The sequence below is a fragment of the Oncorhynchus tshawytscha genome, linkage group LG16 (genome assembly GCF_018296145.1).
Source record: "Oncorhynchus tshawytscha isolate Ot180627B linkage group LG16, Otsh_v2.0, whole genome shotgun sequence".
NCBI lineage: Eukaryota > Metazoa > Chordata > Actinopteri > Salmoniformes > Salmonidae > Oncorhynchus > Oncorhynchus tshawytscha.
The window spans coordinates 84,231,572-84,254,225 of NC_056444.1; the positions used below are offsets into that span (position 1 = coordinate 84,231,572).

The following is a 22,654-nucleotide window of genomic DNA, read 5'->3' on the forward strand; positions in this document are numbered from 1 at the left end:
AATTGAGAGAGGGGGAGACAGGGTTCTACCCTCTACAACTTGAGAGAGGGGGCGACAGGGTCGTACCCTCTACTACTTGAGAGAGGGGGGAACAGGGTCATACCCGCTACTACTTGAGAGAGGGGGGGACAGGGTCATACCCTCTACTACTTGAAGGAGGGAGGACAGGGACCTACCATGAGCAGCTACAGCAGCAACACCAGCAGAAGCAGCATGTGTTCGGTCTCTGTGTGTTGGTCTGCCGTCGAGCCCGGCTGGGCGGCATCTCGCTGACAGCCACAGGAGACTCGCCGTCTGCCGGGACAGGGCCTGTGTACTGAGAGAGATTAACACACATATGGACATGAACACACAGGAACGCACTCCTCACATACACACAGACTGACTGACTGATTAACTGACGGACTGATTAACTGACTGACTGATTAACTGACTGACTGACTGATTAACTGACTGACTGACTGATTAACTGACGGACTGATTAACTGACTGACTGATTAACTGACTGACTGACTGATTAACTGACTGACTGACTGATTAACTGACTGACTGACTGATTAACTGACTGATTAACTGACTGACTGACTGATTAACTGACTAGCTGACCGACTGGCTATCTCGCTGACTGTGTACTGCTCAGCTTGAAATGGTCTATTCACGACTCTAGCCTACTCTACTCTACACTCCACACCACCGATCCACTCTCACTACAATCCTATTTACCTCCCTTGAAACACAAGCACTCAGCCCTACCACAACAAACTGTGTTTGTGGACACACTGAACTTGTTGGTGCAGATGAAGAGAGACAGAGAGAGAGGGAGGGAGAGAGGGAGGAGAGTGGGAGAAGGAGAGAGAGAGGGAGAGAGGGAGGAGAGAGGGAGGGAGAGAGAGAGGGAGTAGAGCGGGAGGGAGAGAGGGAGGGAGAGAGGGAAGAGAGAGGGAGGGAGAGAGGGAGTAGAGAGGGAGGGGGAGAGGGAGGAGAGAGGGAGGGAGAGAGGGAGGGAGGGCGGGAGGGAGAGAGCGAGGAGAGAGGGAGGCAAGGAGAGAGGGAGGCAAGGAGAGAGGGAGGGAGAGAGGGAGTAGAGAGGGAGGGGAGAGTGAGGAGAGAGGGAGGGAGAGAGGGAGAGAGAGGGGGGAGAGGGAGGAGAGAGGGAGGAAGAGAGGGAGGAAAGAGGGAGGAAAGAGGGAGGAAAGAGGGAGGGAAGGAGAGAGGGAGGGAGAGAGAGAGGGAGGAGAGAGGGAGGGAGAGAGAGAGGGAGTAGAGATTGAATAGATAACCTAGATGGAAAAAGTGAAGAGGGGGACATGGACAGAGGATAAGTCATGTGATGCATCATGAGTTTGTGCTGTGGGCACCCCCCAACACACACACACACACACACACACACACACACACACACACACACACACACACACACACACACACAAACACACACACACACAGCACAAAGCTAACAAAGAGAACACAAGAAAACTGCAGAGGAAGCATATATTCACCGGCATACAGTTCATATCGCTTGGCTTTCGTCTTTACATCCACCATTGAGTCCAACAATAAAACTACATGTCCGAGATAATGTCAGTGTTCCAAACCAATCAGATTTCAGTGGTTATTTTTAATTCGCTAAAACGCTTGAGCCATGAATCTTATCCAATTACATTTGTCCCAGCTGGCCAGGCGGTCGGGAATAGAGGGTCACTGTCTGGCTGTGGTGTGACAACAATACAGTCACAGCTACAGTAGATGAGAGAGAGACAGACAGAGAGAGAGAGAGACAGAGACAGAGAGAGAGAGAGACACAGAGAGAGAGAGAGAGATAGACAGACAGACAGACAGACAGACAGACAGACAGACAGACAGACAGACAGACAGACAGACAGACAGACAGACAGACAGACAGACAGACAGACAGACAGACAGACAGACAGACAGACAGACAGACAGACAGACAGACAGACAGACAGACAGACAGACAGACAGACAGACAGACAGACAGACAGACAGACAGATAGATAGATAGATAGATAGATAGATAGATAGATAGATAGATAGATAGATAGATAGATAGATAGATAGATAGATAGATAGATAGATAGATAGATAGATAGATAGATAGATAGATAGATAGATAGATAGATAGATAGATAGATAGATAGATAGATAGATAGATAGATAGATAGATAGATAGATAGATAGATAGATAGATAGATAGATAGATAGATAAGAGAGAGAGAGAGAGAGAGAGAGATAGCGCCACAGGTAACTTTCACAAAGCTGTGAACGATCTGAGAGACAAGGCAAGAAGGGCATTCTATGCCATCAAAAGGAACATCAAATTTGACATACCAATTAGGATTTGGCTAAAAATACTTGAATCAGTCATAGAGCCCATTGCCCTTTATGGTTGTGAGGTCTGGGGTCCGCTCACCAACCAAGACTCAAAATGGGACAAACACCAAATTGAGACTCTGCACCAGACTGCAAAACTTCCTCCGTGTACACAAAAATAATGGGAACTAACTAATTATCAAAATCCAGAAAAGAGCTGTTAAATTCTATAACCACCTAAAAGGAAGCGATTCCCAAACCTTCCACAACAAAGCCATCACCTACAGAGAGATTAACCTGGAGAAGAGTCCCTAAGCAAGCTGGTCCTGGGGCTCTGTTCACAAACACAAACACAAACACAAACACACCCTACAGAGCCCCAGGACAGCAGCACAATTAGACCCAACCAAATCATGAGAAAACAAAAAGATAATTACTTGACACATTGGAAAGAATTAACAAAAAAACAGCAAACTAGAATGCTATTTGGCCCTACACAGAGAGTACACAGCGGCAGAATACCTGACCACTGTGACTGACCCAAAATTAAGGAAAGCTTTGACTATGTACAGACTCAGTGAGCATAGCCTTGCTATTGAGAAAGGCCGCCGTAGGCAGACATGGCTCTCAAGAGAAGACAGGCTATGTGCTCACTGCCCACAAAATGAGGTGGAAACTGAGCTGCACTTCCTAACCTCCTGCCCAATGTATGACCATATTAGAGAGACATATTTCCCTCAGATTACACAGATCCACAAAGAATTTGAAAACAAATCCAATTTTGAAAAACTCCCAAATCTACTGGGTGAAATTCCACAGTGTGCCATCAAAGCAGCAAGATGTGTGACCTGTTGCCATGAGAAAAGGGCAACCAGTGAAGAACACACACAATTGTAAATACAACCCACATCTATGCTTATTTATTTTATCTTGTGTCCTTTACCATTTGTACATTGTTAAAACACTGTATATATATATATATGACATTTGTAATGTCTTTATTGTTTTGAAACTTCTGTATGTGTGATGTTTACTGTTCATTTTTATTGTTTATTTCACTTTATATATTATCTACCTCACTTGCTTTGGCAATGTTAACACATGTTTCCCATGCCAATAAAGCCCTTGAATTGAATTGAATTGATAGACAGAGAGAGAGAGATAGACAGAGAGAGAGAGAGAGAGAGAGAGAGAGAGAGAGAGAGAGAGATATTATATATTCACTTTATATATTATCTACCTCACTTGCTGTGGCAATGTTAACACATGTTTCCCATGCCAATAAAGCCCGTTGAATTTAATTGAGAGAGAGAGAAAGAGAGAGAGAGAGAGAGAGAGAGAACTACAGGACAAAATACAAACCCTCCAACTCAAAAAGGTGGTGTGGATGGTATCCTCAATGAAAGGATAACATATACAGACCACAAATTACATTTGGCTATACTAAAACTCTTTAACATCATCCTCAGCTCTGGTATTTCCCCCAATATTTGGAACAAAGGACCACATCAATACACAAAAGTGGAGATAAATTTGACCACAATAACTACCGTGGGATATGAGTCAACAGCAACCTTGGGAAAATCCTCTGCATTATTATTAACAGCAGACTCATACATTTCCTCAGTGAAAACAACGTACTGAGTAAATGTCAAATTGGCTTTTTACCAAATTACCGTAGGACAGACCACGTATTCACCCTGCACACCCTAATTGACAAACCAGCAAACCAAAACAAAGGCAGTCTTCTCATGCTTTGTTGATTTAAAAAAAGCTTTTGACTCAATTTGGCATGATGGTTTGCTATACAAATTGCTGGAAAGTGGTGTTGGGGGTAAAACATACGTCATTATAAAATCCATGTACACAAACAACAAGTGCGTGGTTAAAATTGGCAAAAAACATTTCCTTCCACAGGGTCGTGGGGTGAGACAGGGATGCAGCTTAAGCCCCACCCTCTTCAATATGTATGTCAACGAATTGGCGAGGGCACGAGAATAGACTGCAGCACCCGGCCTCACCCTACTAGAATCTGAAGTCAAATGTCCACTGTTTGCTGATGATCTGGTGCTTCAGTCCCCAACCAAGGAGGGCCTGCAGCAGCACCTAGATCTTCTGCACAGATTCTGCCAGACCTGGGCCCTGACAGTAAATCTCAGTAAGACAAAAATAATGGTGTTCCAAAAAAGGTCTAGTTGCCAGGACCACAAATACAAATTCCATCTAGAAACCGTTGCCCTAGAGCACTCAAAAAACTATACCTACCTCAGCCTAAACATCAGCGCCACAGGTAACTTCCACAAAGCTGTGAATGAGCTGAGAGACAAGGCAAGATGGGCCTTCTATGCCATCAAAAGGAACATAAAATTTGACATACCAATTAGGATCTGGATAAAAAAATACTTGAATCAGTCATAGAGCCCATTGCCCTTTATGGTTGTGAGGTCTGGGGTCCGCTCACCAACCAAGACTTCACAAAATGGGACAAACACCAAACAGACTCTGCACGCAGAATTCTGAAAAAAATATCCTCCGTGTGCAACGTAAAACACCAAATAATGCATTCAGAGCAGAATTAAGCCGACACCCACTAATGATCAATATCCAGAAAACAATGTTCCATTCTACAACCACCTAAAAGGAAGCCATTCCCAAACCTTCTATAACAAAGCCATCACCTACAGAGAGATTAACCTGTAGAGAGTCCCCTAAGCAAGCTGGTCCTGGGGCTCTGTTCACAAACACAAACACACCCCACGGAGCCCCAGGACAGCAACACAATTAGACCCAACCAAATCATGAGAAAATTACTTGACACATTGGAAAGAATTAACAAAAGATCTGAGCAAACTAAAACCTGCTGCCAAATGTATGACCATATTAGAGACACAAATTTCCCTCAGATTACACAGATCCACAAAGAATTAGAAAACAAATCCAATATTGATAAACTCCCATATCTATTGGGTGAAATACCACAGTGTTCCATCACAGCAGCAAGATTTGTGACCTGTTGCCACAAGAAAAGGGCAACCAGTGAAGAACAAACAACATTGTAAATACAACCCATATTTATGTTTATTCATTTTCATATTTATGTCTATTTATTTTCCCTTTTGTACTTCAACTATTTGCACATTTTTGTGTAATGTGTAATGTTTACCGGTAATATTATTGTTTATTTCACTTTTGCTTACTATTTACTTCACTTGCTTTGGCAATGTAACATAACATACATTCCCCATAGCAATAAAGCCCCTTAAATGTAAAATGAAATTGAATTGAGAGAGTTAGAGAGAGTTAGAAAGAGAGAGAGGGGGAGAGAAAGGGGGGAGGGAGACAGAGAGAGAAAGACCTAACAGAAATATATTTGGTTGACTAATGACCTGAACTGAGAGCAGAGCAGAGGAGGGGAGAGAATATGAGAGAAGAGAATAGGAGTGGAGAGAAGAGAATAGGAGAGGAGAGGATAGCAGTAGAGAAGAGGAGAGAAGAGGAGAGGAGAGAGGAGAGGAGAGGAGAGGAGAGAGAGGAGAGGAGAGGAGAGGAGAGGAGAGGAGAGGAGAGAGAGAGGAGGAGAGGAGAGGAGAGAGAGAGAGAGGAGAGGAGAGGAGAGAATAGGAGAGGAGAGAAGAGAATAGGAGAGGAGAGAAGAGAAGAGAAGATGAGAGGAGAGAAGAGGAAAGGAGAGAAGTAGAAAGTAGAGAAGAGGAGTGAAGAGAAGAGAGAGAAGAGAAGAGGAGAGGAGAGTAGAGTAGAGAGAGGAGAGAGTAGAGAAGTAGGAGAGGAGAGAGAGAGAGGAGAGGGAGAGGAGAGGAGAGGAGAGGAGAGGAGAGGAGAGGAGAGGAGAGGAGAGGAGAGGAGAGAAGAGAAGAGAAGATGAGAGGAGAGAAGAGAAGAGAAGATGAGAGGAGAGAAGAGGAAAGGAGAGAAGTAGAAAGTAGAGAAGAGGAGTGAAGAGAAGAGAAGAGAAGAGAAGAGAGAGAGGAGAGGAGAGTAGAGTAGAGTAGAGTAGAGTAGAGTAGAGTAGAGTAGAGGAGAGGAGAGGAGAGAGGAGAGGAGAGGAGAGGAGAGGAGAGGAGAGAGAGGAGAGAGAGGAGAGGAGAGAGAGGAGAGGAGAGGAGAGGAGAGGAGAGGAGAGGAGATGAGAGAGAGTAGAGAAGAGGAGAGAAGAGGAGAGGAGTAGAGAGTAGAGAAGAGGAGAGGAGATGAGAGAAGAGAAGAGGAGAGAAGTAGAGAGTAGAGAAGAGAGAGAGAGGAGAGGAGAGGAGAGGAGAGAAGAGAAGAGGAGAGAAGTAGAGAGTAGAGAAGAGGAGAGGAGAGGAGAGAAGAGAAGAGGAGAGAAGTAGAGAGTAGAGAAGAGGAGAGGAGAGGAGTAGAGAGTAGAGAGTAGAGAGTAGAGAGTAGAGAGTAGAGAAGAGGAGAGGAGAGGAGAGGAGATGAGTGGTAGGAGAGGAGAGAAGAGGAGAGAAGTGGATAGCCATATTGAGACACATGAGTGAAGAACAGAATAACATACCAGAACAGAGTCCTCCAGTGAAGGCCGTGTGAACTAAACCAACAGCACGTCTCAGCCTAGTGCTAGTGCCTGAGTGTATTTCTGTTTGTACATGTTTGTGTGAGAGAGAGGCCGGGGGCACGGGTGTGTGGCAAGGATTCCCCCGGCTCTTCGTCAGCACAGAGGAGCACTGCTTTACAATCAAAGGTGTGTGACTGTGTTGGCTGAGTTTGTTGTAAACAAGAAGTGTGGGTCATGCACTCTTTAAAAGTTCCTCTCGGGCAAAGGTCATGTTTTGGACGGATGTGTCAAAATGGAGCTTCCTTAAAGCATTTCTTAAACAGAGAATACGGATTAGAGTTTGGGCATGATGATGGGCTGACGATAGGGCAGCATGACGATAGGGCAGCATGATGATGGGCTGACGATAGGGCAGCATGACGATAGGGCAGCATGATGATGGGCTGACGATAGGGCAGCATGACGATAGGGCAGCATGATGATGGGCTGACGATAGGGCAGCATGACGATAGGGCAGCATGATGATGGGCTGAAGATAGGGCAGCATGACGATGGGCTGAGGGCAGCATGACGATAGGGCAGCATGATGATGGGCTGACGATAGGGCAGCATGATGATGGGCTGACGATAGGGCAGCATGATGATAGGGCAGCATGACGATAGGGCAGCATGACGATAGGGCAGCATGACGATAGGGCAGCATGACGATGGGCTGACGATAGGGCAGCATGACGATAGGGCAGCATGACGATAGGGCAGCATGACGATAGGGCAGCATGATGATGGGCTGATAGATAGGGCAGCATGACGATAGGGCAGCATGACGATAGGGCAGCATGATGATGGGCTGACGATAGGGCAGCATGATGATGGGCTGAAGATAGGGCAGCATGACGATAGGGCAGCATGATGATGGGCTGACGATAGGGCAGCATGACGATGGGCTGACGATAGGGCAGCATGACGATAGGGCAGCATGACGATAGGGCAGCATGACGATAGGGCAGCATGATGATGGGCTGACGATAGGGCAGCATGACGATAGGCTGACGATAGGGCAGCATGACGATGGGCTGACGATATGGCAGCATGACGATAGGGCAGCACGACGATAGGGCAGCATGACGATAGGGCAGCATGACATTAGGGCAGCATGACAATAGGGCAGCAGACAATAGGGCAGCATGACGATAGGCCAGCATGACGATAGGGCAGCATGACGATAGGGCAGCATGACAATAGGGCAGCATGACGATAGGGCAGCATGACGATAGGACAGCATGACGATAGGGCAGCATGACGATAGGACAGCATGACGATAGGGCAGCATGACAATAGGGCAGTTGTTACCATTTTCCCTCTCCGTTTCATTGACCCTTTTTAATGTCTATCGCTTTCCTCTCTCTCTCTCTCTCTCTCTCACTCTCTCTCACTCTCTCTCTCTCTCCCTCTCTCTCTCTCTCTCTCTCTCTCTCCTCTCTCTCCCTCTCTCTTTCTCTCTCACTCTCTCTCTCTCTCTCTCTCTCTCTCTCTCTCTCCTCTCTCTCTTTCTCTCTCTCTCTCTCCTCTGTCTCTCTCTCTCCCCCCCCCTCTCTCCCCCTCTCTCTCTCTCTCTCTCCCCACTCTCTCTCTCTCTCTCTCTCTCTCTCTCTCCCCTCCCCCTCTCTCTCTGTCTCCTCCCTCTCCCCCTCCCTCTCTCTCTCTCTCTCTCTCCCTTCTCCCCCTCTCTCTCTGTCTCCTCCCTCTCCCCCTCCCTCTCCCCCTCCCTCTCTCTCTCTCTCCCCCCTCTCCCTCTCTCTCTCTGTCTCTCTATCTCTCTCTCCCTCTCTCCTCCCCCACTCTCTCTCTATGTCTCCTCCCTCTCTCTGAATGTAGTTGAACAGCTGTTCAGGGGGACAGGGGGCTTAAAGAAGGGTGCCTTTTTAATCTCTCCAATATTCCAAACTAATCCTCCCTGTCATGACCTCTCCTTGCCCCCACAGGATGCGTCCCCAATGGCACCCTATTCAATAGAAAGGTCTCTGGACAAAAGCAATGCACTATATAAGGAAAAGGGTGCAATTTTGTACCCACGTTCAGCTTGCCATCACAACAGCCACCAATACATTCACCACTACAGACACCACCACTACATCCACCACTACATCCACAACTACAGCCACCACCACTACAGCCACCACTACAGCCACCACTACAGCCACCACCACTACAGACACCACCACTACATCCACCACTACATCCACAACTACAGCCACCACCACTACATCCACCACTACAGCCACCACTACATCCACCAACACTACAGCCACCACCACTACAGCCACCACTACATCCACCACTACATCCACCACTACAGCCACCACCACTACATCCACCACTACATCCACAACTACAGCCACCACCACTACATCCACCACTACAGCCACCACTACATCCACCACTACAGCCACCACCACTACATCCACCACTACATCCACAACTACAGCCACCACCACTACAGCCACCACTACAGCCACCACTACATCCACCACTACATCCACAACTACAGCCACCACCACTACAGCCACCACTACAGCCCCCACCACTACAGCCCCCACTACTACAGACACCACCACTACAGCCACAACCACTACATCCACCACTACAGCCTCCACCACTACAGCCACCACCACTACATCCACCACTACAGCCACCACCACTACAGCCACCACCACTACAGCCACCAACACTACAGCCACCACCAATAAAGCCACCAACACTACATCCACTACTACATCCACCACTACAGCCACCACCACTACAAACACCACTAAAGCCACCAACACTACAGCCAGTACTACATCCACCACTACATCCACCACTACAGCCTCCACCACTACAGCCACCACCACTATAGCCTCCACCACTACATCCACCTCCACTACAACCACCAATACAGCCACCACCACTAAAGCCACCAACACTACATCCACCAATACAGCCACCACCACTACAGCCACCACAACTACATCCACCACTACATCCACCACTACAGCCACCACCACTACATCCACCACTACAGCCACCAACACTACATCCCCCACCACTAAATCCACCACTACAGCCTCCACCACTACAGCCACCACCACTACAGCCTCCACCACTACAGCCACCACCACTACAGCCTCCACCACTAACGGCACCACCACTACAGCCTCCACCACTACAGCCTCCACCACTACAGCCACCACCACTACAGCCACCACCACTACAGCCACCACCACTACATCCACCAACACTACAGCCACCACCACTACAGCCACCAACACTACAGCCACCACTAAATCCACCACTACATCCACCACTACAGCCTCCACCACTACAGCCACCACCACTACAGCCACCACCACTATAGCCTCCACCACTACATCCACCACTACAGCCTCCACCACTACAGCCACCACCACTCCAGCCACCACCACTACAGCCACCACCACTACATCCACCAACACTACAGCCACCACCACTACAGCCACCAACACTACAGCCACCACTACATCCACCACTACAGCCACCAACACTACAGCCACTACTACATCCACCACTACATCCACCACTACAGCCTCCACCACTACAGCCACCACTACAGCCACCAACACTACATCCACCACTACATCCACCACTATAGCCTCCACCACTACATCCACCCCCACTATAACCACCACCACTAAAGCCACCACCACTACAGCCACCACTACAGCCACCAACACTCCACCACTACATCCACCACTACATCCACCACTACATCCACCACTACAGCCTCCACCACTACAGCCACCACCACTAAAGCCACCACCACTAAAGCCTCCACCACTACAGCCACCACCACTACAGCCACCACCACTATAGCCTCCACCACTACATCCACCCCCACCACTACAACCACCACCACTAAAGCCACCACCACTAAAGCCACCAACACTACATTCACCAATACAGCCACCACCACTACAGCCACCACCACTACATCCACCACTACATCCACCACTACAGCCACCACCACTACATCCACCACTACAGCCACCAACACTACATCCCCCACCACTAAATCCACCACTACAGCCTCCACCACTACAGCCACCACCACTACAGCCTCCACCACTACAGCCACCACCACTACAGCCTCCACCACTAACGCCACCACCACTACATCCACCACTACAGCCTCCACCACTACAGCCACCACCACTACAGCCACCACCACTACAGCCACCACCACTACATCCACCAACACTACAGCCACCACCACTACAGCCACCAACACTACAGCCACCACTACAGCCACTACTACATCCACCACTACATCCACCACTACATCCACCACTAACGCCACCACCACTACATCCACCACTACAGCCTCCACCACTACAGCCACCACCACTACAGCCACCACCACTACAGCCACCACCACTACATCCACCAACACTACAGCCACCACCACTACAGCCACCAACACTACAGCCACCATTACATCCACCACTACAGCCACCAACACTACAGCCACTACTACATCCACCACTAGCATCCACCACTACAGCCTCCACCACTACAGCCTCCACCACTACAGCCACCAACACTACATCCACCACTACATCCACCACTACAGCCACCACCACTAAAGCCACCACCACTACAGCCACCACTACAGCCACCAAAACTACATCCACCACTACATCCACCACTACATCCACCACTACAGCCTCCACCACTAAAGCCACCACCACTAAAGCCACCACCACTAAAACACCAACCACCACCACTTCACCAACACAGCCACCACCACTACAGCCACCACCACTACAGCCACCACCACTACATCCACCACTACAGCCACCAACACTACATCCCCCACTACCACTAAATCCACCACTACAGCCTCCACCACTACAGCCACCACCACTACAGCCTCCACCACTACAGCCACCACCACTACAGCCTCCACCACTAACGCCACCACCACTACATCCACCACTACAGCCTCCACCACCACTACAGCCACCACCACTACAGCCACCACCACTACATCACCCAACACTACAGCCACCACCACTACAGCCACCAACACTACAGCCACCACTACAGCCACTACTACATCCACCACTACATCCACCACTACAGCCTCCACCACTACAGCCACCACCACTACAGCCACCAACACTACAGCCACCACTACATCCACCACTACATCCACCAACACTACAGCCACTACTACATCCACCACTACATCCACCACTACAGCCTCCACCACTACAGCCACCACTACAGCCACCAACACTACATCCACCACTACATCCACCACTACAGCCTCCACCACTACAGCCACCACCACTATAGCCTCCACCACTACATCCACCCCCACTATAACCACCACCACTAAAGCCACCACCACTACAGCCACCACTACAGCCACCAACACACATCCACCACTACATCCACCACTACATCCACCACTACATCCACCACCACTACAGCCTCCACCACTACAGCCACCACCACTATAGCCTCCACCACTACATCCACCCCACTACAGCCACCAACACAACCACCACCACTAAAGCCACCACCACTAAAGCCACCACCACTAAAGCCACCAACACTACAGCCACCAATACAGCCACCACCACTACAGCCACCACCACTACATCCACCACTACATCCACCACTACAGCCACCACCACTACAGCAACCACCACTACATCCACCACTACAGCCACCACCACTACAGCCACCAACACTACAGCCACCACCACTACAGCCACCACCACTACATCCACCACTACATCCACCACTACAGCCACCAACACTAAAGCCTCCACCACTTCAGCCACCACCACTACAGCCTCCACCACCACAGACACCACCAGAGTTGTTTTTAGGCCTAAGCAGCAAATCCTTCTGTCTCGGACAGTCTATTTTCTGCAGAGGGCTGCTCATCTCCCCACCTCAGTATAGCATTGTGGAGAGAGAGAGGGGGGAGGGAGAGAGGGGAGAAGGAGTGAGAAAGGGGAGAGGGAGAGAAGGAGAGAGAGGGAGAGAAAGAGAGAAGTAAAGAGAGAGGCTAGTTAATATCCCTGACCATAGAGAGAGGAATGATGAAGAATCAGATAGACAGTGTAGTAACAGTGAAGAACCCCCCCTCCCCAACAGCTAAGACTTTAATGAACACAACCAGGAGGATGATGAAGAATCAGACTTTAATGAACCCAGCCAGGCCATAGATTGTGTCCTTTCCAAATAACACTGTATTCCCTGCACAACTTCTGACCAGAGACCTATGGGCCCTGTGCCGGGTTCTACTATTCATTCTGACCAGAGACCTATGGGCCCTGTGCCGGGTTCTACTATTCATTCTGACCAGAGACCTATGGGCCCTGTGCCGGGTTCATTCTGACCAGAGACCTATGGGCCCTGTGCCGGGTTCTACTATTCATTCTGACCAGAGACCTATGGGCCCTGTGCCGGGTTCTACTATTCATTCTGACCAGAGACCCTGTGCCGGGTTCATTCTGACCAGAGACCCTGTGCCGGGTTCATTCTGACCAGAGACCCTGTGCCGGGTTCTACTATTCATTCTGACCAGAGACCCTGTGCCGGGTTCATTCTGACCAGAGACCCTGTGCCGGGTTCATTCTGACCAGAGACCTATGGGCCCTGTGCCGGGTTCATTCTGACCAGAGACCTATGGGCCCTGTGCCGGGTTCATTCTGACCAGAGACCTATGGGCCCTGTGCCGGGTTCTACTATTCATTCTGACCAGAGACCCTGTGCCGGGTTCATTCTGACCAGAGACCCTGTGCCGGGTTCATTCTGACCAGAGACCTATGGGCCCTGTGCCGGGTTCATTCTGACCAGAGACCTATGGGCCCTGTGCCGGGTTCATTCTGACCAGAGACCTATGGGCCCTGTGCCAGGTTCATTCTGACCAGAGACCTATGGGCCCTGTGCCGGGTTCTAGTATTCATTCTGACCAGAGACCCTGTGCCGGTTCTAGAATTCATTCTGACCAGAGACCCTGTGCCGGGTTCATTCTGACCAGAGACCTATGGGCCCTGTGCCGGGTTCATTCTGACCAGAGACCTATGGGCCCTGTGCCGGGTTCTACTATTCATTCTGACCAGAGACCCTGTCCCGGTTCTAGTATTCATTCTGATCAGAGACCCTGTTCCGGGTTCTACTATTCATTCTGACCAGAGACCCGGGTTCTGGGTTCTACTATTCATTCTGACCAGAGACCCTGTTCCGGGTTCATTCTGACCAGAGACCTATGGGCCCTGTGCCGGGTTCATTCTGACCAGAGACCCTGTTCTGGGTTCATTCTGACCAGAGACCTATGGGCCCTGTGCCGGGTTCATTCTGACCAGAGACCTGTGTGGGTTCTACTATTCATTCTGACCAGAGACCCTGTGCCGGGTTCTACTATTCATTCTGATCAGAGACCCTGTGCCGGGTTCTAGTATTCATTCTGACCAGAGACCCTGTTCCGGGTTCTAGTATTCATTCTGATCAGAGACCCGGGTTCTACTATTCATTCTGACCAGAGACCCTGTTCCGGGTTCTACTATTCATGCTGACCAGAGACCCTGTTCCGGGTTCTACTATTCATTCTGACCAGAGACCCTGTGTGGGTTCTACTATTCATTCTGAACAGAGACCCTGTTCCGGGTTCTACTATTCATTCTGACCAGAGACCTATGGGCCCTGTGCTGGGTTCTAGTATTCATTCTGAACAGAGACCCTGTGTGGGTTCTACTATTCATTCTGAACAGAGACCCTGTTCCGGGTTCTACTATTCATTCTGACCAGAGACCCGGGTTCTACTATTCATTCTGAACAGAGACCCAGTTCCGGGTTCTACTATTCATTCTGATCAGAGACCCGGGTTCTACTATTCATTCTGAACAGAGACCCTGTTCCGGGTACTACTATTCATTCTGAACAGAGACCCTGTTCCGGGTACTACTATTCATTCTGAACAGAGACCCAGTTCCGGGTTCTACTATTCATTCTGATCAGATGCCCGGGTTCTACTATTCATTCTGAACAGAGACCCTGTTCCGGGTACTACTATTCATTCTGAACAGAGACCCAGTTCCGGGTTCTACTATTCATTCTGATCAGAGACCCGGGTTCTACTATTCATTCTGAACAGAGACCCTATTCCGGGTACTACTATTCATTCTGAACAGAGACCCATTCTGGGTTCTACTATTCATTCTGAACAGAGACCCTGTTCCGGGTACTACTATTCATTCTGAACAGAGACCCTGTTCCGGTTTCTACTATTCATTCTGAACAGAGACCCTGTTCCGGGTACTACTATTCATTCTGAACAGAGACCCAGTTCCGGGTTCTACTATTCATTCTGATCAGAGACCCGGGTTCTACTATTCATTCTGAACAGAGACCCTATTCCGGGTACTACTATTCATTCTGAACAGAGACCCTGTTCCGGGTACTACTATTCATTCTGAACAGAGACCCTGTTCCGGGTTCTACTATTCATTCTGACCAGAGACCCTGTTCCGGGTACTACTATTCTCATGGCAGCTAGAAAAGCTTCCCACTTCGGACTGGGAGAGGGATAGAAAGAGAGGGTGTGACAGAGAGAGACAGAGAGAGAGAGACAGAGAGACAGCAAGAGAGAGAGAGAGACAGTGAAAGAGAGAGAGAGAGAGAGAACCTGGAGAAGAGTCCCCTAAGCAAGCTGGTCCTGGGGCTCTGTTCACAAACACAAACACACCCTACAGAGCCCCAGGACAGCAGCACAATTAGACCCAACCAAATCATGAGAAAACAAAAAGATAATTACTTGACACATTGGAAAGAATTAACAAAAAAACTGAGCAAACTAGAATACTATTTGGCCCTACACAGAGAGTACACAGTGGCAGAATACCTGACCACTGTGACTGGCCCACAATTAAGGAAAGCTTTGACTATGTACAGACTCAGTGAGCATAACCTTGCTATTGAGAAAGGCCGCTGTAGGCAGACATGGCTCTCAAGAGAAGACAGGCTATGTGCTCACTGCCCACAAAATGAGGTGGAAACTGAGCTGCACTTCCTAACCTCCTGCCCAATGTATGACCATATTAGAGAGACATATTTCCCTCAGATTACACAGATCCACAAAGAATTCGAAAACAAATTCAATTTTGAAAAACTCCCAAATCTACTGGGTGAAATACCACAGTGTGCCACCATCACAGCAGCAAGATTTGTGACCTGTTGCCACGAGAAAAGGGCAACCAGTGAAGAACAAACTCCATTGTAAATACAACCCATATGTATGCTTATTTATTTTATCTTGTGTCCTTTAACCATTTGTACATTGTTAAAACACTGTATATATATAATATGACATTTGTAATGTCTTTATTGTTTTGACACTTCTGTATGTGTAATGTTTACTGTTAATTTTTATTGTTTATTTCACTTTATATATTCACTTTATATATTATCTACCTCACTTGCTTTGGCAATGTTAACACGTTTCCCATGCCAATAAAGCCCTTGAATTGAATTGAATTGAATTGAGAGAGAGAGAGAGACAGAGGGGAGAAAGAGAGAGAGAGAGAGGGAAAGAGATAGAGGGAGAGGGAGAGAGAGATACAGAGGGGAGAGAGACAGAGAGAGGGAAAGAGATAGAGATAGAGGGAGAGGGAGAGAGGAGAGAGCAGTAGCCGTTCTCCCTACTTCCTCTTTCACACCACGTGCTTCTTATCTCTGGCCAGTGTGTGTGTGTGTGTGTGTGTGTGTTGTGTGTGTGTGTGTGTTGTGTGTGTTTGTTTGTCTGTGTGTGTGTTTGTGTGTTGTGTGTCTGTGTGTGTGTGTGTGTTGTGTGCGTGTGTTTGTATGTTGTGTGTGTGTGTGTGTGTGTGTGTGGTGAGAGTTACTGCCAACACCCTAACCCTACACCGTAGTGAAAAACCTGTTAGCTAACTTTACATCTACAATGGACATCTTGTTTTAAAGTTGGACTTCTTTGTGCGGGTCACTCTCAAAAGAGAGAGAGAGTGTGTGTGTTTGTGTGTGTGTGTGTGTGTGTGTTTGTGTGTTTGTGTGTGTGTGTGTGTGTGTGTGTGTATGTGTGTGTTTGTGTGTTTATGTGTGTGTGTGTGTGTGTGTGTGTGTGTGTGTGTGTGTGTGTGTGTGTGTGTGTGTGTGTGTGTGTGTGTGTGTGTGTGTGTGTGTGTGTGTGTGTGTGTGTGTGTGTGTGTGTGTGTGTGTGTGTGTGTGTGTTTGTGTGTGTGTGTTTCCTCCCAGTAGCCCAGTTGTGTGAGGTTTAAAGGGCCAAGCCGCCACACGTCTCCTAAGCAGCTCTGTGTGTGTATCATGTCTCCTAAGCAGCTCTGTGTGTGTATCATGTCTCCTAAGCAGCTCTGTGTGTGTATCACGTCTCCTAAGTCATTCAGAATGTAAACAGAGACACAGCTGATCTGCTTTAATCTCATTATCATCACCTTCCCTTCAATGTTGTTAATGGGTGAAATACTAGGGTCAGAATCTGGCAACCCAGCCCATGTTAAATGGGGAATATTAGGGTCAGATTCTGGCAACCCAGCCCATGTAAATGTCGGAAATACTAGGGTCAGAATCTGGCAACCCAGCCCATGTTAAATGGGGAATATTAGGGTCAGATTCTGGCAACCCAGCCCATGTTAAAGGGGAAGACTCAGTTAGGATCTGGTAACCCAGCCAATGCTAAAGGGAGAAGACTCAGTTAGGGTCTGGCAACCCAGCCCATGATAAAGAGAGAAGACTCAATTAGGGTCTGGAAACCCAGCCCATGATAAAGGAGAAGACTAAATTAGGGTCTGGTAACCCAGCACATGTTAAAGGAGAAGACTCAGTTAAGATCTGGCAACCCAGCCCATGTTAAAGGGGCATTACTAGGTCAGGGTCTGGTAACCCAGCCTCTACTACTCTACTCTATTGTGTGTAGATGGGTGAGATTTTTATTTTAATCCATTTTAAATTCAGGCCGTAACACAACAACATGTGGAATAAGTTGAGGGTATGAATACTTTCTGAAGGCTTGGTATGTTGCGCTAACGAGCAAATATGCGAATGTTGGCTAGCTAAATATTTGGCACTGGTAGTATGGGATTACAGAGAGTGAATTAAATAGTTTATTCGTCATCTTGCTAGGTAGTTATCTATCTGGGGTCATCTGGCTAGGTAGTTATCTATCTGGGGTCATCTGGCTAGGTAGTTATCTATCTGGGGTCATCTTGCTAGGAAGTTATCTATCTGGGGTCATCTGGCTAGGTAGTTATCTATCTGGGGTCATCTGGCTAGGTAGTTATCTATCTGGGGTCATCTGGCTAGGTAGTTATCTATCTGGGGTCATCTGGCTAGGTAGTTATCTATCTGGGGTCATCTGGCTAGGTAGTTATCTATCTGGGGTCATCTGGCTAGGTAGTTATCTATCTGGGGTCATCTGGCTAGGTAGTTATCTATCTGGGGTCATCTGGCTAGGTAGTTATCTATCTGGGGTCATCTGGCTAGGTAGTTATCTATCTGGGTCATCTTGCTAGGTAGTTATCTATCTGGGGTCATCTTGCTAGGTAGTTATCTATCTGGGGTCATCTGGCTAGGTAGTTATCTATCTGGGGTCATCTGGCTAGGTAGTTATCTATCTGGGGTCATCTGGCTAGGTAGTTATCTATCTGGGGTCATCTGGCTAGGTAGGTATCTATCTGGGGTCATCTTGCTAGGAAGTTATCTATCTGGGGTCATCTTGCTAGGTAGTTATCTATCTGGGGTCATCTTGCTAGGTAGTTATCTATCTGGGGTCATCTTGCTAGTATCAACTAGGGCTTTCTACAAAATAGTAACATTAGCGAATCTAGCCCATAAACTAAGCAACACACATCCTTTGCCAAACAGTATTTTAACAAGGCTGAGTGACTGACAACGTCAAGGTCTTTTGCTGTGTGAACACAAAGAGATTGCCGGCACTCTATTTAGAGGTGCTAAGTACTATCGGCAGTCAAATGCTTTACAATCCTGAGCTGTTAGGGTCAGGATAGGGTTAGCTCAACTAGCTAGACTTTGTAGCATGCTATGCTAGTAGCTAAAGGTTGTGACTGAATGTCTGGGCTAAGGATTTATAGCATGCTATGCTAGTAGCTAAAGGTTGTGACTGAATGGCTGGGCTAAGGATTTATAGCATGCTAGTAGCTAATGGTTGTGACTGAATGGCTGGGCTAAGGATTTATAGCATGCTATGCTAGTAGCTAAAGGTTGTGACTGAACTGTTGGGCTAAGGATTTATAGCATGCTATGCTAGTAGCTAAAGGTTGTGACTGAATGGCTGGGCTAAGGATTTATAGCATGCTATGCTAGTAGCTAAAGGTTGTGACTGAATGGCTGGGCTAAGGATTTATAGCATGCTATGCTAGTAGCTAAAGGTTGTGACTGAATGGCTGGGCTAAGGATTTATAGCTAAAGCTAGCTAGAGGTCCTGTACCTTGAGTCTGGGAGTCCAGGGGGTGGGGGTGGGGGTGGGGTGGGGGTTAAAAGCAATTAAACGTTCCTTTGAGTATTAATCCATAATCTCACTCTCATGATCACCAGCACAGAATACACTCTGAAAAAAGTAGAAGACACACGCACACGCGTACACACACACACACACACACACCGTGACCCTGGTTGTGACACCAACTCTGCGAGGGTGTCTCAGAGGAGTTGTTTTATATACAAACGCAGCAACACCTATGGTGGGTGTCTAATCTCCAACAGCACTGTCTGAGGAAATGATTGGAACACGTGCTTCTGTTCTAACGTCTACGGCCTCTCGAAATAAAACACGGCCTGATCGTCTCCTAAAACTCCAATTCATGCATTGATCTGAAAATGTGGAGGCCAAAATGTGCTCCGTATGGAGGTCGCAAACGCAATTGTGGAGTATCCAGAGGCCAAAATGTGCTCCGTATGGAGGTCGCGAACGCAATTGTGGAGTATCCAGAGGCCAAAATGTGCTCCGTACCGCATCGTCATCCTCCTCACACATGTTGTAACAATGCAGAGAGCTACAGCTCCGTATTGACCTGATTGGGTGACCGTAGGTGGGGGCAGGAGGTCCATTTAAAAACACAAACACCCTTCTTGACAACTTCCTTGACAACTTCCTTGACAACAGCTCTGCTCTGCTCAGCGAAGCGTCAAGGAAGTACACATGTCCTGACTTCTGCAGAGGACGTATCACTATATCACAGTAAACGCTGCACGGCCACTGCAGACCCTTTAACAAACAAACGCACACACACACACACACACACACACACACCCCCCTCCTCACACACACACACACCCCACCCACACTCTCACACACACACATACACACACACACACACACACACACACACACACACACACACACACACACACACACACACACACACACACACACACACACACACCACAAACACAATCACACACTCCCATTCCTGTCTCCCCCCTCTCTCCTCTCTCTCCCTCTCTCTCTCTCCTCTCTCCCCCCTCTCCTCTCCCCCTCTCGCCCTCTCCTCTCCCCCTCTCTCCCTCTCCTCTCCCCCTCTCTCCCTCTCCTCTCCCCCCACCTCTCTCTCTCCTCTCCCCCCCTCTCTCTCCTCTCTCTCCTCTCCCCCCTCTCTCCCTCTCCTCTCCCCCCACCTCTCTCTCTCCTCTCCCCCCCCTCTCTCTCCTCTCTTTCCTCTCCCCCTCTCTCTCTCTCCTCTCTCCCCCTCTCCTCTCCCCCTCTCTCCCTCTCCTCTCCCCCCCTCTCTCTCTCTCCTCTCTCCCCCTCCCCCCCCCCCCCTCCCTCTCCTCCCCCCTCTCCTCTCCCCTCTCTCCCCCTCTCCTCTCCCCCTCTCTTTCCTCCCCCCTCTCTCCCTCTCTCCCTCTCCCCCACCTCTCTCTCCTCTCTCCCCCCTCTCCTCTCTCCCCCTCTCCCCCCCTCCTCCCCCTCTCTCTCCCCTCTCCTCTCCCCCCCCCTCTCTCTCCACCCCACCTCTCCCCTCTCCTCCCCCTCTCTCTCCCTCTCCTCCCCCCCCCCTCTCTCCCTCTCCTCTCCACCCCACCTCTCTCTCTCCCTCTCTCTCTCAACCCCATTAATACGCTCTAATAGAGAGACATGCCAAGAGATTAAATGGTTTTTAATAGAATGCATTACTGAGGAGCTATTCGCTCCAAATTCATGTTGTCTCCTGCCCTTTTTAGGGAATTGTATTCTACTCTACACTACTCTACACTCCTACTCTACTCTACTCTACTCTACTACTCTACTCTACACTACTCTACTACTCTACTCTGCTACTCTACTCTACTCTGCTACTCTACCCTGCTACTCTACTCTACTACTCTACTCTGCTACTCTACTCTACTCTACTCTACTCTACTCTACTCTACTCTACTACTCTACTCTACTACTCTACTCTACTCTACTACTCTACTCTGATACTCTACTACTCTACTCTACTCTGCTACTCTACCACTCTACTCTACCCTACTCTACTACTCTACTCTACTCTACTCTACTACTCTACTCTGTTACTCTACTCTACACTCCTACTCTACTCCATTAAAGATATAGTCCAGGAAAACAAGAGAGAAGTCACAATGAAAAGACAGACCAAACATTAGGAGAAGAAGAGAGAGAGAGAGGGGAGGGAGGGAGGGAGGGAGGGAGGGAGGGAGGGAGGGAGGGAGGGAGGGAGGGAGGGAGGGAGGGGGAGGGGGGAGAAGAGGGGGATGAGAGAGAGGGGAGAGAGAGAGAGAGGAGGGAGAGGGAGATAGAGAGAGAGAGAGGGAGAGAGAGAGATAGAGGGAGGGGGAGAGAGAGAGAGAGAGAGAGAGGGAGAGAGAGAGATAGAGGGAGGGGAGAGAGAGAGAGAGAGAGAGAGATGAGAGAGATGAGATGAGAGAGAGCGAGAGGGAGGGAGAGAGAGAGAGAGAGCGAGAGCGAGGGGAGAGCGAGAGAGAGAGAGAGAGAGAGAGAGAGTGAGAGAGCGAGAGAGACAGAGAGAGAGAGAGAAAGGCTGAAGGAAAAGGAACTGTTCAGGATATTGTGACATTGGGATGTGTCTAAAACCTGATGACTCAGTTAGCAAGTCAGTCCACAAGCCAGTCAGTCTGCCAGTCAGTGAATCAGTCCACAAGCCAGTCAGTCTGCCAGTCAGTAAGTCAGTCCACAAGCCAGTCAGTCTGCCTGTCAGTAAGTCAGTCTTAATTGGCCAATTTATAGAGAACATATTTATTTGTAATAATGACAATTACAACAATACTGAATGAACACTTATTTTAACTTAATATAATACATCAATAAAATAAATTTAGCCTCAAATAAATAATGAAACATGTTCAATTTGTTCAATTTGGTTAAAATCATGCAAAAACAAAGTGTTGGAGAAGAAAGTAAAAGTGCAATATGTGCCATGTAAGAAAGCTAACGTTTAAGTTCCTTGCTCAGAACATGAGAACATATGAAAGCTGGAGGTTCCTTTTAACATGAGACTTCAATATTCCCAGGTAAGAAGTTTTAGGTTGTAATTATAGGAATTATAGGAATTATAGGAATTATACTATTTCCCTCTATACCATTTGTATTTCATTAACCTTTGACGATTGGATGTTCTTATAGGCACTTTAGTATTGCCAGTGTAACAGTATAGCTTCCGTCCCTCTCCTCGTTCCTCCCTGGGCTCGAACCAGGAACACAACGACAACAGCCACCCTCGAAGCATCGTTACCCATGCAGAGCAAGGGGAACAACCTCTC

The 22,654-nt window shown here is 48.4% G+C and overlaps 1 protein-coding gene across 2 annotated transcripts in view; it reads right to left on the reverse strand.

The window, feature by feature from the left end:
- rgs19 (regulator of G protein signaling 19) overlaps positions 1-22,654 on the reverse strand; it is a 169,520-nt gene that overhangs the window by 45,059 nt on the left and 101,807 nt on the right. For both annotated transcript variants that reach the window (XM_042299812.1, XM_042299813.1), the window contains exon 3: positions 177-316. In XM_042299812.1, the coding sequence (XP_042155746.1) occupies positions 177-316 (140 nt within the window). The remainder of the gene's footprint in view (positions 1-176; positions 317-22,654) is intronic.